At 40.7% G+C, this 16,669-nt stretch overlaps 2 protein-coding genes across 5 annotated transcripts in view; both read right to left on the bottom strand.

Moving 5' to 3' along the window:
* phldb2b (pleckstrin homology-like domain, family B, member 2b) overlaps window positions 1–4,713 on the bottom strand; it is a 40,417-nt gene extending 35,704 nt beyond the window's left edge. For 2 of the 4 annotated variants that reach the window (XM_051410966.1, XM_051410967.1), the window contains exon 1: window positions 4,337–4,713. In XM_051410966.1, the coding sequence (XP_051266926.1) occupies window positions 4,337–4,369 (33 nt within the window). In that variant the 5' untranslated portion in view covers window positions 4,370–4,713. The remainder of the gene's footprint in view (window positions 1–4,336) is intronic. The other 2 variants (XM_051410968.1, XM_051410969.1) reach the window with 2 other exon arrangements.
* Window positions 4,714–8,915: 4,202 nt separating this feature from the next.
* plcxd2 (phosphatidylinositol-specific phospholipase C, X domain containing 2) lies at window positions 8,916–16,140 on the bottom strand. Its single transcript, XM_051410991.1, has 8 exons — window positions 16,038–16,140; window positions 15,549–15,685; window positions 15,252–15,371; window positions 14,499–14,552; window positions 14,215–14,370; window positions 13,004–13,114; window positions 12,376–12,506; window positions 8,916–10,519 (listed from the first exon to the last, which is right to left on the bottom strand). The coding sequence occupies exons 1-8, from the start codon at window positions 16,138–16,140 to the stop codon at window positions 10,360–10,362; spliced, it is 972 nt and encodes a 323-aa protein (XP_051266951.1). The 3' UTR covers window positions 8,916–10,359.
* Between the last annotated feature and the right edge of the window lie 529 nt (window positions 16,141–16,669).

Genomic DNA, 16,669 nt, shown 5'->3' with positions numbered 1-16,669 from the left:
GATTGGTATTTGCTATTGGTGGAACTGATTGCTGAGCATCCACAAAGAAATGTTAAACCTTATTTCTTAATAGAAGATATCCCTCAATTCAGGTTGCATTCATGGTAAATATTGGCATTCTTAGAAATGTAGGTAATCCATGAATAACACACGAGGCAGAAAGATGGAATGATATGAAAGACTAGAAGAGTTTCCAATGGTATTTTTTTTCCTTTTATGGAAAAGTTGACCAATGGGGAAAATATCCTATCTCACAGCTCTGACCTACTTTTAAAACTAACTTTAATCCTAAATCTGGTGTACACCTAAACTAGCCCTTTAAATAATTGAAGACCAGCTACAACAACGTCAGAAACTGCATGCACACAATGTTTGATCCCATCTGTAGAACAGCTGAGTCTCCAAAATGCCCAGTTTGCCCTGCATCTGGAGACAGAGAGAAAGAGAGAGAAATATGGGGCGAGGGAAAGAGAGAGAGAGAGAGAGAGTGACAGACTACAGAGAAAAGACTCATAAAACCAGAAGGACACATGCCGCATTCTCAAACTGTTTCATCTCATCCTTTTGTTTTCTTCATCCTCTGCTTTCATCCCTCTGTCGAGTCCCTTCTCTTTTTGTATTTCCTCCGTTTTGTTTTCCTTTCTGTTTCAATTATCTTCTGCTTTATTGTTGCTGTCTGTTTCAGCTGAAGTCTGCATTCTCATAACCACATCTCAGGGCAACCCAGTTGTTGTTAATGTCTCTGATTTGGAACAGATCTTTTTTAGTGCAGTGGGGATGTTTAAAGTCCCTTACATGTGTCTCTTTTTATACAAAAAAGTCTGGGTTAATCCTTCAGGTTAAAATAAAAATGTTTGGTCTAGCTGCCTGAATGTGCATACCAAATCTTCTCATTTATATTGCTAGAAATTTTTGTTAAATATTATCTCTGTAGCTGAGTTTAGCTATAAAGGTAACGGCACCCACACCAATAACAATGCCAGAAAGCAGAAAGAACAGAGGAGTACAATATGCAACAGACAAACCATTATTATTTTCTACTTTTAATGCATTTATTCAACATTTAACGTTGGCTGTCTGCTTCTTTGGCTGCTTTATTGAATGTGCTTACATTGGCCTAGAGGGTCTTTTAAGACAGGCAGCTGCTCAAGATGATGGATATGAGCTGGGGTATTATTTGACCAACTAATGGAGAGAAGGGTGGGAATAATGACACATCTAACTCCAGTCAAGATTAGTGTTAAGCTGTAGACTTATTACAGAAATAAAATGTGGCTGTTTTCAAGAGACACAAGAGCTCCATGCACTTCGTTGCACACACTTGGCATGCTGGGATTGTTGCATGTGTCTGAAAGTGTAAGACTGCAGACACAAAAAGGAGCATTACATTGCGGAACAGATTTTCCATTTATATGCTACTCCTAACAAAATGACTCCATGGGACAACCAATGATTTCCAAAATGCAGGTTTTGTAAATGTTTTGCATGTCTTTGGTTTTTGGAAACATGTGTTTGTGATGCAGTTGGAGATACTTGCTAGTAGCGTATATGTTATTTACATAATGAATGTACTTAATATCTGCATATTGTATCTCTGATATCTCATATGTCTACCCATCCGGTTTCCTCACATTCTTCATCTGCTATTTAAAAGTAAAATGCCGTTCCTTTGCCTGTTTCTCTGCTTTCTCTTGTTGCACTCCTCTCTCTATCTTTATCTCTCTCTTTCTCCATCCCTCTGTCTCTCACTAACATTCCCTCCCCTTACATTCCAGCATTACCCTCTCCTCCTCCCACCTGACAAAGCCAGCATTGTATCACAGATGCTGTTTAATATGGAGTCCCTCTCTCTATGTCCCTCTTATAGAGCAACTCATAGGGCTAAATGGGGTTATCTTCCTCTTTTCCCTTCTGTACACTCTATGCTTTGTGTGCAGTGATATCTTCAACAGAACTTTAATTAGTTTAATACCGGCTTTGGGCATGCACACACACCATAGACATCAACATTCACACATACACACAACTATTGGCTACACTTTTGGACATAAAATACTGGTCGTCTTTGTCACTGGTCCACATAAGAAATTCTTCATTATTGTCTTTGATTGTGTGTGTGTGTGTGTGTGTGTGTGTGTGTTTCCGTGCGTGTGTGTGTGTGTGTGTGTTATGGTGAAAACCCTGCAAGCTGATTATCTTGACCTTAAAACCCTACTAAAACACAACAAACATCCACCAGCATTGTTCTCCAACTCAAACTCTCTCACACTCTGATTCCCTTTTTTTCCCCCCATTTACCGAAATGCAAGATCCTCACAGGAAAGAAAGTCCATTGTTATTGCAGCTGACTCAAGAGTTGGAGGAAATCTAACTTGAATTTCTATCAAGGGTGTGTGTGTGTCTTTGGAATAGCCCAGATTACCTTCACCGCCATATGCAGGGGATCAACTGATGTTTGGGTTTCTGAGGGGCCGGATATGACAGAGAGACAAGGAGGGACGGTGAATTGCTAGAGGGACATAGTATAACCCGCATTAGTATCAGAGGGTGAACTGAACTGTGACTGCTGGATAGAGAAGAAAGAGTGTGGCAGAAAGATGGATATTAAGATAACAAGAGAGACAAACTGAGTGTGCAGGGGAGGGGCTAAAGAATCCAGAGATGGAGGAAAAGTGATTAAATGGTGGACAAAAAAAAGAAAGTCTCCCCAGGTTGCACCACCGGCTGCCAAAAAATGTATGATCCACTGCACAGATGACAATCCAAGCATTCAATCTTATATCAACATTATCCGAATATCTGTGTGTCGTGTGTGTTCAGCTGACTGCAACTGCTGGTTTTTTTCGAGAGACAGCACCTTTTGCACTTTCTTCTGTCACATTTTCCAGCTGACATTTACCTGGTAAACACATAAACAGCACATAATCTGGAGGGAATGCTGAAATGCATATCTTGAGAACACAGAGTAGAAATAAGATTTACTTCTGCCCAGTGGAAAATGATCTTTTCAAGTGCTGTAGCCAGCTGTATCTAGTTTCTACGTGCATGTGTACATATATCACAATGTTTTCAGTCTGGTATGAGTCTTGGAGCTGATAACAGTGTTGGTATGCTGAGTTCTTGTGACAGAACTGTTGTATCCTTCTGGTTTCCACATCATGGCCGAAGCCAACTTGACAGGTATGATGTTTTTAACATTAACTTAGCATTCTGGTGCAGCATTGTTGTACTGAAACCACATGTGGAGATTTAAACTTAAACAATTTGTGTAAAATATTTGATTTAATCCTTTCTCTGGCAAGGTTTCACTATTGTAAAGATAATAAAGACAGAGATGTTGCGCAATCATGTGCTGAGTTTGGACCCACCAAAGATAAATCCACAACCTAATAATTACAGTATTGGATCCAGAGCCATAATACGCAGCAACTTGTCTCCACATAACCAACAGGGCCAACAAAACATGACCCAAGGGCTACACTGTCTACTATTTCCTCACTGGGAAATCAAATGTAGCAAGATGTCATATAAATTTGAATACACAGGGCCTGTTTAATGCCACCCTTTTGCATACACTCACAAACCACAATCGATCATAATCTCTTAGAAATCTGAGATGTTAAAAAGGTGGTTGGTGTTAAGGTTTAACATTTCTGATGTTGTGCTTTGGTCTGGTTTCTTACATTTCTTGGTTGATTTCCAATTTAGGCAACATGATGAGAGAGGAAGCAACATGTTGTGCTTTAATGAACTCTAAAGCGCAGTCTTCTCATCTCTGAGTCATGGAATAATTTAGGTGTACCAGCGTGTGCCATCCACTCATATCAAAGATATTCTCTAGGTTTGTTTGTGTCAAATAAGGGATGAGGTAGGCTACACCATACAGTACAATATACCATTCATAATCAGTCAAAACACTGATATTCCTGTTTTGCTGTATTCACTACTGATTGCGGTGGTATTTTACGTATTTGAGTAATATAAAGAAATTATATAATATAATTTAAAAATCTAGTATTATGGAGGTCTAAGTCAAAAGCAGTAACTTATCTTCATTAGTGTTAAATTATGAGAACATGCCTATATTCAGTAACCCAGAAACAAACAAAACTGTCCCTGTATTTCATCTGCTGAGAACAAAATCCGGAATTAAATAGGGATTAGATTAGGTTTACCGTTAAACAGCTCACTTAAGTAACAAAAACTGCAAAGAACTCCCTGAGCTGATTAAATATTGTTGAAACACCATGAAAGAGTTTGAATAAACTTCCTAAGTGAGAAACATTTGGATGATTATAAAAAAAAAAAAAGGCTAATCCTTCCCACATAATCTTACCATTATTGAAGCGGGACCGGCCACTTCTGTCATCCTGCAGGAAAGGACACAATATCACGCAGTTGATCCAAGATCCAGGATTGAGTCGCCCGACAAAAGTCCCGGAAATATTCTGTCACTTCTCCCAATGCTGTGGTTACAGTCTCTCTCTTGACAGCGAATACATTCCCTGTGCAGCATGGGCAATCTGCGGATGTCTTTGAATGACTTTAACTCCTCTCTGACACATTCATATACACACACACACACACACACACACACACACACATACACACACACACACACACACACATAAAAAACGTACACAAACGTAAAAAAGAAAGAAGAAAAAAAAAAGCCGGCGGCCTCAGCCAATTGCGACGTGTGGAGGAATGTGGCAACAGCTGGAAGTGAAGCTGGAAGAGGGAACAAGGGGAGGGAATCTCTCTCTCTCTCTCTCTCTCTCTCTCTCTCTCTCTCTCTCTCTCTCTCTCTCACTCACTCACTCCAAACACACAGCATAATGTGCAGGTGTTAACAGACCACCTACACTTGACCTGTCATTCTCACTGGGTGAAATAGGAGAGAAGGCTTTTGGGCGCTGGAAAGAGAGGGAGAAGAGGGGAGAATGAGAGAGAGAGAGAGAGAGAGAGAGAGAGAGAGAGAGAGAGAGAGAGCATTCATTCAGACCTACTTGGCGGCAGTGATAAAAAAAAACCATGATAAGAAGCATGTTTAGCTAATGATATTACAACAGGAATGCAGTCTAGTCTCCTTTCCAATCCTGACACTGTGAATTATTCATTCTAGGGAGAAAGGTCCGGACTGTTGCACAAATAAACTGCCACAACTCAAAGTATAATGCAACAGACACAACAGATTCACGGATAAAGCCTAATAAATGACTTTCCTCCCCTTGCAAGGAAAAAATATAACGCAATTAAGAGGATGTTGTATGTGACTCAAAATACTAGCCTACCTTTACAATAGGTGTAGGTTCATAGAAAGCACTTGCCAGAGTCTGCCCTACAAATGTCACTATTAGACCCACACTTTTAAACCATCTTAGAATTATTAAAGTGAATAATAAATTACTAAATAAACTCGAAATCAAATCTTGTGGTGAACAGGAGTAGATGGATACTCTTCCCAATGTAGAAAAAAATTCTGTAAAAGAATATATGTTTGGTTATGGTTTTATTCCATCATAAACAACCTACACATGATATACACATATTTCCTGGGATGGCAGATGATTTCTCCAATTACCCTTAAAAACATTCTCAATTTCGAGTCTTACATAAACATTTATAATGAAACTGAAGTGGCTTTTAATTCCATCACACATATTGCTACAGGAGGAGCTATTTAAACAATACAATCCTATAGCATTTACCTCAGGGGTTCAGGTGCAAGTAGGACTCATCTTAAATGCCCCTCTGACAAGAACACAACAATTTGCTCTAGAGAGGGTTCAGTTGAACAAAATTGTAGTTATAGTGAAAATAAATAAAATAACAAATCTGTTTTTCCACTATGAAAACACACATTGTAGCACACACAGAAAAACCCATGTGCTTAAACTAAATTATCCTTAAATATCTGCACATCATAGGAACTATTTGTGAGCAGTGTCAGGGAGCTCTTTGTATAAGTCATGTGCACCATCTGAAAAATCTCAGCTACATGTACAGTCATGCATCAGTCTGAAGACATCATGAAGGCATGAGCAGATGCCTGCAGTTGTGTATCTGTGGCTAACTTTATTTGGCAGAGGTTCATGCATTCTCTGCAGTTTATGACAGGTTACATAAAACAACACACATTATGCAGCACTATAATACAACCTAAGTCATGCAGAATTGTGTTTAGGCTGTGCTGACCACAACTGAAGCGTAATGCATGATGTCGTCTTATGGCTGATGATAAATGTAGACTTGAAAATGGTCCTCTGGTCAGGACTGAGGCCAAGGAGGGTTTGCTTATACACACAAACACACACGCGCACGCGCGCACACACACACACACACACACACATACACAAAAGCACACATGTACACACGTGCATATCCATGGCAGCAGGATTCTCTTATCTCTCAGGCACCGCAAGGATCTCTTTGTGGATAAACAGGAAGAGAGCTTGTACACCCGGCCCTGCTCCACTTTCTCCACTGCTCCTCAGCTCTCCATGATACCCGGTATGTGTCGATTTCTACAGGCCAAGATAGAAACAATAAAGGCTTTTAAAGCTCAGAAACACAAAATTGGGTCTGAACATATTCCTCAAACTCAACTTTCTCTATTCTGTTATCATATTGTTAAACACTCAAGCTTGGCAGGAATGGAAGAAGAGGTGATGTGCAGAACCCACAGTGGAATAATGAATGCTGTCCAGTATGATACATTAGTTATTCTCATTTGTTTCCATATGGAAATATGTCATGTGTGCCATTCATTTAAGTCTCGACTCCACATTTACAGATGAATCTTTGGAGCCAAAACGTTCTTTCTTGTCAAGTCTTTCCAGAAGCTATAAAGCTATTATGCCTCCATGCTTGGTAGCTAGCATGAGAGCTGCTAAGCTTTCCCAATGACATCATCCCGGAGACCATAGGTTTGAGAGGGCCCGCTGAATGTTTGACAGCATTCCCGGGTGAATTCCACAACTCCCATGTGATCCCAGGAGGCTGAGCAGGAACTCCGGAGCTGTTTGGAGAGGGATTCCAGACGGTGTTAGGAGACCCTGCCACGAGAGACGCATTTTCATTCAGACTAATCCTGCATCTTACTCATTTTAATAGGTTTTTAATAGCCATAACTTTTCTTTTGAACTCATTTAAACTTTCAAGTCTGCTGTGCAAATCCTGTGAAACACTATCTGAACATCAACATCAACACTCTAAATTAAAACCACTACAAATGGAACCTGACAGCTCTTTTAATCTCAGGGGAATCCTTTTCTATGTTTATTGATGCAGGTCTTTGAGGATCTTTGTGGGTGAAACTATTCAACCCACATGCTTTTAATAACATCTTAATGACACATAATTGGATGCCATTTAAACAGTTTGCAGCTTAAGGATAAGCAAGGAGCATTTTCATTTCAGTGGTCTGGTGCAGTTCCTCTACACATTTTGTCAAGTCTTTCTATTTCTTTACTCACCCCCCATTCTTTCAGTGCTAGGATGGTCATAAGATACAGTACAATTTTTATTTTTATTTTTTACAGCTGTTTCAATCCCCTAGTCATCAGTCTAGGAGAGAACACTAACTCATCTCTGTGTAATGGATGTGACCTGGTCGATTCTGGTCACTGACATCATTTAACACTAGGGATATAGCAGTGGTTAAATGAACCATGACTTGGTTTACTCACCAGTGTATTTGCAGAAGAGTGTTTAACCACCTTTTAAGGCTGACATAAATAGCTTTTCCAAGATTAGTTCCGCATCTTTATTAAACACAAACATACCATGCAACCACACCATGTGACGACTGCCATTTTTTCTTATTAAAGACTGGAAACTGCTGCATGTGTTTGGCTGTAGTAGTAGTGAAGCCTGCCTGTGATTTATGTGGCAAAATGTCCCCACTGGACTGGTAAATATAATGTGTGGTGTGGATGGGAATATGTTGACGTGTTGAATTTAGGGAGAGAATTCACTTGTGACCTTGTTACTCGTATTGCCCAGCAGGGGCAAAAATAGTTTTGGAGAGCTGCGTGTCAATGCTTGCACCACTTTGGGTGGTCAGTGTTTGTAGAATAATGAAAAATCTTGGCTGGCAAACACAGGCACAGGAGCACAAATGCAGTTTTATTACTTTACGACTTTATTTACATCTGGAAGAGCATGCCTGAGTCGTCGTCTTCTCCTTTGAAACCCGGGAAGCCGACAGGGATACAGAGGAGAGTGTGAGCGAGAGAGAGGAAAAGAGAGAGAGGACCAATACAAACAACAAAGGAATGCTCTCCATCAGTCGATGCTGCTGCTCTCTGCTCTCCCACTTGCCTGCCGTGGTATGTGTAATTACTCCACAATTAAAGTGCCTGTGCTTGTGACTGTGTGTGTGTGTGTGTGTGTGCCTCACAGTGCTTGGTGACCACACTTGACCATGTCAACAATGCGGCCTGGACATAACAGGCAATTTCACACAAGTGAGTCAGGGAGTGAAAAAAAGAAAGGCATAGTTGATATGAAACAAAAACATTATTACTTTCCTGGAGGAAAAAAAACAGCTGTTCAGATAACTCTCTCTGTCTCCTCCATTTTCATTCCAGTTGAACTTTCTTTCCTCTCTGCTCTCTAACTACCTCTGCTGTGTAACTCACTTCTTCTGCTGTCTATCTCTCCTCCTCTCCTTCCCTTCTCTGACCACAGGAATGCTAGGCGACTGTCACTGCACTACTGTCTATGTCATGCATAGTAATCACTGGGCCCACAAGGCACACACACACACACACACACACACACACACACACACACACACACACACACACACACACACACACACACACACACACACAAACACACAGTGAAGCACACTGATGCAGACACACACACACATACATATAAAATATTTCAGACTATATTGCTGTGTCTACATGTGATATGGTCTGTTTTATTCAGTGAAACCTGTCATATGCTGGACATGGTCACATACTGTGAATGCTGTGTGCATTTCCCCCACATACTTTCAACTAGCTTCTATTTCTGCATATTTAGCTAAAGAATGGAAGTGAAAGACTTAGATTTCTGAGCAAAATTACTGTAAACATAAACATTTATAGCTGTGTATATGTATGGGTGCACATGTTTTATGGGAATTGTGGCACAACTTCCACACATATTTGGCTTTCCCTCTGCAATTATCCCTTAAAGGTGGCACTGTTTGTACCTCTAATTAAACCACACAGACCAATTAGTGCTGAGACAGTGTTGGCATAGTGGGACCTCTTTCACAAGGCATGCTTAACATAGAAACAAAAATACTGCAGTCTCTATTTTCCCCTTATGCTCACTAAATTATAGGAAAAAAAACACCAAGTGCATTGCTAAAAACACAACTTGCCACTGGTTAAGTGTTAACAATTATTAGTGTGTTTGAAATGCATTGTAAACAAATTCCATTGCCATCATTCTGAGCATTTTCTTTCAAACTCTGCAATTCTTTAACAAAATGTTGCATGTATTAGTAGTCTGTGAACCAAGAGTTTGTCCCAGTTGCTTTTCATTCCAGTACTGGATATGCAAATTCTGATTAAGTCGATACCTTAAATACCTATGCATACAGCATTTCAAAAAAAGCAAAAGGAAAAAAAAGTGCAATATGTGATCCTGGCTTTCACAATAATTGAAAAATTTATCTATGATGTGATCAGAACATTTGAAAAACAAAAAGAAAAGACAACTTTTGTAATATTTACGATGCTTGAAACCGTATACATTTAATCCCTGAGTTATGCGACCATTGTCCAGGTGACAGGTAGCCAGGAGTCTGTTTCTGTAGCAACGTGATATTTTCCCTCAAAAGGGAATGTAGGAAAGGCAGCCGGACGAAAATGAGGACAGAGCTGTGGTATGACTGATTTGGTCAACCCTATGACGATGGTAGAAAATGCCTCAGGGCATGCCCTGTGTTCTGAGCTCCAGCTTCCTTCCCTCTTTTGGACTGCATGATACTGTGGCTGAGAGTCGGCTGCAACCAAAACTGGAATGTTCAAATTCCCAAAAGTTAGCTGATGAGTTCTTCTTAGATAAGGTGGTTTTATGTTCTTCAAGCATCTAGAGGGTACCTGGCTTACAGTATCCTTGTGTATCTTTCTGCTGAAGTGTCCTTGAGCAAGACAATTAAACCTTGTCAGCTAAAGAAAGCTATGTGGTAGCTGATGATAAAGCTTTTGTAATGTAAAATAATACATTATTAATTATTAAAATTAACTAAACCAGTTCCCAGAATTCCAGCGTTCAGTAAGCTATTATCCAACATCTACCCTCCATCCTCTACCGCACTGTGGGTCAGCACACGCTTGTCTTGTTGTTGTGTCATCTTGGTTTGTGGTCATGTTCAGACAACAGCAGGTTGTTGAGTTTGATGACAATGTTGGCAAAGTCAGTGAGCTCCACAAAGTCAGAGGTGATGATGTTGACCCCGTCCACCCCGGGCCTCTGAGCCTCAACCCAGGACATGATGGTTGGTAGGTTTCTAGAGCCACAAGAGAAGAAAGACTGAATTAGAAGGCAAAAAATTACACCAATTTTTGTTACACCTAACATCTTGTCACTTGAATTTCAATTGAGACTGATTCCCTGACCTTGCAAACATATTCAAAGCATCTAGTGCCAAGTTTCTGTCTCTGTAAGGTTTATAGTTATGGCTATTACGTTGCCAAGCTCTAATCTGTTGTTTCTTGGCTGAATGTCTATCTGCCAACCAAATTTCATGAAACGCTGTTGATAAGGTTTAGAGATACAGTATCTGGATGGGCCAGGAGAAAAGGGACCTGATGGAAAAAAGTTACAGGGAGTGATGTTTGTGTCTGTCAGTCAGTGAGAGACTACTTTGCCACTATTGTCTCGAAATCATTGCTTTGCATTCACACATATTCTGTTTTGGTTCTTGGCACAGACACACTCACACACACACACACACGCCATGACTCTGTAGCTGTATCACTTCTAACACCCTTAAATTCTCCACTAGGTTTGAGCCGACAGCAGAACAAAACCAGGAAGTCTGTTGTTTATCCAGCGGTGATAAACAATCCCATTTCCTCGGAAGTGCAAAATTAGGCCACCTCCTGTCTCGCCAGAGAGTCCGTTCAGGAGTTTTATACACCAGCGTCAGTGGCTGTTTCTCTCACATGTAAGGGTATGGTGGGTATGTATTCTAAGTCAGGATTTCCACTGTCATTTCCACTTAGATCTTGGGCTCAGCGAGCTAGACGACCGCTAAAGTTTGAGCAAATAATTTAGTCCTTGCTAGGGAAGTAAGATCTCTTATCTGAGTGAAGAAATATGTTCCTCTATAGTTGGGATATGGATCAAGAGGGTTAAAGCTAATCCTTAGTGAAATGAACCAGTGAAGTGAATATTGTAACATAGAAGCCAAACATCAAGAAGCATGCTTAGACTGAGTTATTTTTTTCTATAGATGTAATCAATCTCTTATGTTCTACGGAAATAAAAGACACATCCACTCCATTTTGCAACTACACCACATCCTCATAGAGGATGGGAGAATGCGCTCTTGGAAGCATAATTTTTGTTACTGATTTGTGGCCTTTTTTGCCAGATGTAGTTTAAAGGGAGGCAATGGACAGATAAGCCAACAGAATATATACTTTTATACTGAGTAAACCGAGCAGTCTGATGTGTGTAGAAGTGTCTGAGGTAATGCTGTAGCAGCCTGGTGTTATCGGATTTAATCAAGGTAAACACGGTGAGCGGTCATGCATAATGGCCCTGTGCTCTGGCATGGCACTTTTTTAAATCAAAGGCTTCTGATTTATCAACATGCCTGTCCTGCTGCCTTCAAATGGTTGCATGGATTTAAAACAGCAATGGACAACACATACTCTAAGAATCACTCCTATTAATTTGTAATGTGAGAATGCAGACTGCTTTATCTGGGTTCCTGTATTAATCACATTAAATGTTCAGTTTTGATGTCAATTTTTTTTTTTTTTAAAACATTATGCTGTTATGCATTCTGTGCTGACACAAAGACAGGGCTTTTTCTATTTTCCCTTTTCAAAACTGGCAAACCTCTTTGTTGCAGAAATTTGCAGAATTTAGCCTACTGTACTGCCCTCTACTGGCCACAGAATAAAGTAAATACATGGAGTTGAGCCTAAGACAAGAGGACAAGGTTCAAAGACGCAGGAGCACATACATGCTCACACACTTGGACTGGATTCCTAATTCTCATATTTAAAACTGATGAAACTAAACTACAGAAGAAGTTGACACACTAACTAACATATATACACACATCCACAATATTCCACCACACCCTCCTCAGTCACAACCTGCTAAAACCCCCCAAACCATGTCACTGACCTCTCCACCAGGTAGTTACGTAGCCCCCAGACCAGGCCCTTGGCCACAGTGTTAGGCCTGGGTGTGAGAATGGCCTGAGACACGTGGAAGGAGCCCTGCTTGGCTCTTTCATTCAGTGTTGTTTCCAGGAACTAGACAGGAGAGTGTCAGACACTAACAGTCTAATAAATCAAATAACTCAAAACAACTAAAATCTAAATCATCCCTTAATGTGAAACTTCTGGAGACATGGCTTGTATAATTGGATGAGTATGTGGAGTAGGCGTGTTTGAGTTTTGTACAGAAAGAGGAAGATGAACAGAACAATAGTGAAAGGACGGAGAGGATGCAGGGAGAGGGTTGTTCACTGATATGTTGGTAATAGACCATACATAAAGAGCGCTAGTAATACAACATTTGTTGTAAGAGACTGAAACGTAGAGCTGAAGAACAGGGTTAAATGTACTATTAAACAAAATTACAAACATCAGAAAGTCAAAGATATTATAAACTGCTGAATCTTGCTGAAATAGTGAATCACAGATATCTGTATTGATTTTCCAGTGAATGAGATGAAAGCAGAATGTATGGGGAGCTTTCCTGCTGGTGAGTTGTTATCACTGCCAGGGTTTGAATGTTGTTTTCTGACCTGTATAAGCTTGCTGGGTTCAGTGGTGTTTGCCCAGGGAGCAGGGATCTTGTTGCCAGGCCACATGACAGGGATACTCTGAGCTGTTGGATGATGGTAGAACACAATCACCTGAGGAAAAAATAAATTGAGAGACAGTTAGAAGATATGTTTGAAAGACTGCACGGCCGGGGCCGGACAGTAAATTACGTGAATGTGCTACCTAATATACAGTAACATCAGGTAACACTCAGATAGCCCATGTTGATACTAATTATCAGGTAATGGAAATTATTTGAATTAGTTGTCATCTTCTGCATATACACTAAATAGCTCTGACATGACCATATTGCCAACTTTAACCCAAAAACTTATAGTAACATTTTGCCTACTTTTCCTGTATTGTATAATTGGAAACAGACTATTTAGCTGCACATTGTATGCACTTAATAGAAAACTCACCTGCAGCAGTGCTGAATATCCCAATAAAATAGGTATTTTAATTCATTACTTTAGTTTAAAGTCATAAAAACACATTTTGGCTAGTCTACTGTTTACCACAGTCTTTTAGCTCTCTCTCTCTCTCTCTCTCTCTCTCTCTCTCTCTCTCTCTCTCTCTCCTTCTCCTTTGCCAACTAAGCCAGCCACAGATTAGGGTCAGGAGCAGGAATTCAACTGATAGTATTTGAGTGAGACACAGACACGCACCTAGAATCACGCAGATATAACACTAAGATGCGTGTGTACATGGTGCTTCTCGTGTCTACAAGGAAGTATGTTTATATACATAAAAGGAGGAGGATGAAAAAATGAAGACGGTGTGAGATGATAAAACTACAGGAACGATTACGATCGATGTAAAAGAAGCACAGGCAGGAGGATTTAGCAAGGAGAAAGTGTAGGAAAGCCAAAAAAGACAAAGAGAAATAGAAAGAAAGTGTGAAGAGGACAGGATAAAAGCTAAATACCATGAAAGTAGGAAGGTGGGTTGGATGGTGGAACGAGTGTTAATGGGATGACGCTCACAACTAATTCCTGTCCAGGAGAGTCACAGGAAGCAGGGATTACCTGACCACCGAGGTTAAGTGGGCTATCCAATAAACACACACCTGCATACAGCCTTTACTTAGCCTTTACCTAGATGCTAACTATCTCCAACAAAGTCTAACAAATTCAGATGGAAAGAAATAAAAACTGCTTTCTAAGGTGTGATTAATAAGCTGTGGTTTCACCTGGTATTTCTTCTCCCATAGGAAGTCCAGAGTGATGACCTCCACTGCAGAGTTGTTACAAAGCTTGCTGCCAAACACTTCCTGGAGCATGGTGATGAGGTACACATGATGCTCTGCGTCCATTGCATAGTAGTGGTTGAAGTCTAAAAACACTACCTAAATCAATGTGACACAAAAATCAGTCAGTTAGTAGGCTACATCCATCTATCTATCTATCTATGGTCATGCTGATATATCGGTGCTTTAAAGAAATCATAAAAAAATATATTAAAAGTACTTCTCACCTCTTTCCTGTGTCTGCTTAAGAAGGAGTTAATTTCTAACAAGCCATCCTTCACCTTTGGGAGATAACAGAGTGAAAGGTTGGTAGTCATTTGCTGTATGAAACCTAAAGGTCTATTGGTCATGTACGAATGCAAAAGGGCCACTGCTTCCAGTTTTAGTCATAATTTTAGAACCCCAAATGCACAAAACAGCATCACAAAAAAAAAGCTAATGGAAACGTGTCAAATATTAGTTGTACGGGCATAATAATTACAAACTCTTACAGGGCATTGAGTTGTTGTTCCTGCTATAAACCAAGCTTGAATCTATCATTTTACAGCTACAAGTCCATCTCATGACACACTGCAAAACACTGTGACATATAGAGAACAGGCACATGTCAGTTTGACCCACTTGACCCAACAGGGATGTTTACAACTAAACTCACAACCTTTGATCCCTGTTCACGTCACCTCAATCCTACTACGAACAACATCAGCTGGAAACTATAACACAATGTTGGAAGAACAAAATCACTGTTCTTGCTGTTTTATGAGACAAACTATGGGGAGAAACTTTTGAACAAGCTAAAATATATGTATATAAAATATACATTTAAATTTGATCATTTCAGGACTGGAGAATATCTGATCGAGAAAGACAAAGACATTCAGCACTGAATTATAATACTGGCATACCAGAAAATAAGGGCATGCACAGCAGCCACAATGATAAGCATTTAAATGTCAGTAAATATTGAATCCACTGCTCACCTTGTGGCCAAACAGGCCGTGGATGAAGTAGATCTCATTTCCAGGCTCGCCTGGTTTTGAGGAGACCCTGAGATCAAAGTAGCGAATTCCTGCATCCAGCTGCTCTTTAAATGTCAGATTCTAGGAATACAGATATTATATATCACATTATTCATTACATCTGGATACAAAACCCACCACATCTATTCTGTAAAACTTTCTAAATCTGCCCGACATATGTCTTTTTATATGTCATCTGCACGATGCCAAGCTCCCTACATGATGGGTTTGTACATGTCATTGATCCGAACTCAATACCTGGGTCATGGACCACTTCACCATGACTTTCTTGGCTAAGACACTGAACATAGTGGCCAGGTACTTCACATATGCCTTCTGATCGGGCCCCACAGGAGCATGCACATCCACCCAGTAGGTAAAAGAATCATGAGACCCTGGAAGAGAGATGGTGATGATAAATGAAAAGAAAATTTAACAAATAGATAAAGTAATCTAGTCAATAATAAGGATGGAAGAGCAAAGGGCCAGTGGGAAAAGACACACAAAGCCGGTAAAGATAAGGTAGGAGGAAAGGGACAGTAAAAGGATGACCCTAGAGCTCTAAGAATCATAAAGGTGGTATTATTTTTAGCATGGCATAAAATATGACTGTATTACTACATTCCTCTCAGACTTGCAGCTTTGTTGTTATCCTTTCAAAGTTCCCAAAATACCCTAAATCTAGGTGTGATGGGCAGATGAATAGGCAGAGGAGAGCTCAAACATCTTTACGCACGACAGGCTCACCTGGCACAGCGAGGTGTTTGAGAGGCATGGCACTGAGCTTGGAGGGGAGCGAACCCATCCAGTTGGCATTGACATTGCCGATCCCCGCAGGTCGAGTCTTCATGTCAGAAACGGCCTGTCAACAAAACCCCCCCTCAGGAAACCGCTCTCCGGTGCAGACGCAATCCCGGTGACGGATTCCCGTGCGCTCCCAATAGATAAAAACGACTACAGACCATCTTGTAATGTCGTTTTTTAAACGCCCTCCGACTCCCACACTCGATCTGAGTGTGACCCGTTTCCTCGCCCGGTTCCCGGTAGGCTATTGGATGGCGTCGCGGTGCGCTGTGTTCCGACCGGCGAAGCGGGCATCCATTGACAAGACCAGTGGGTGACTAACGACCGTGATAATCCTCTTAGAGCAAAACTACTTGTTATCTCCCCTTCTCCTGCTTCTTGGCTTAACCTGCCTCGTGTGTGCGTGTGAAGACCACCCACTGGACACACGCAAACACTGAGACGCGCTCACAGAAACGCGGCATATTGTTGTCTAACTGTATTTGCTTTGGTGGCTCAGAGACAGCACAAACCTTGACCTGTGGGCTGTGAGGATGAATGCCCATTAATCAGCTCATATGAATCATCTTATCTGT

Source organism: Dicentrarchus labrax, unplaced genomic scaffold (assembly GCF_905237075.1).
Source record: "Dicentrarchus labrax unplaced genomic scaffold, dlabrax2021, whole genome shotgun sequence".
NCBI classification, from domain to species: Eukaryota; Metazoa; Chordata; class Actinopteri; family Moronidae; genus Dicentrarchus; species Dicentrarchus labrax.
The sequence above is the reverse complement of the archived record's forward strand: the minus strand, read 5'-3'. Positions and strand labels throughout refer to the sequence as shown.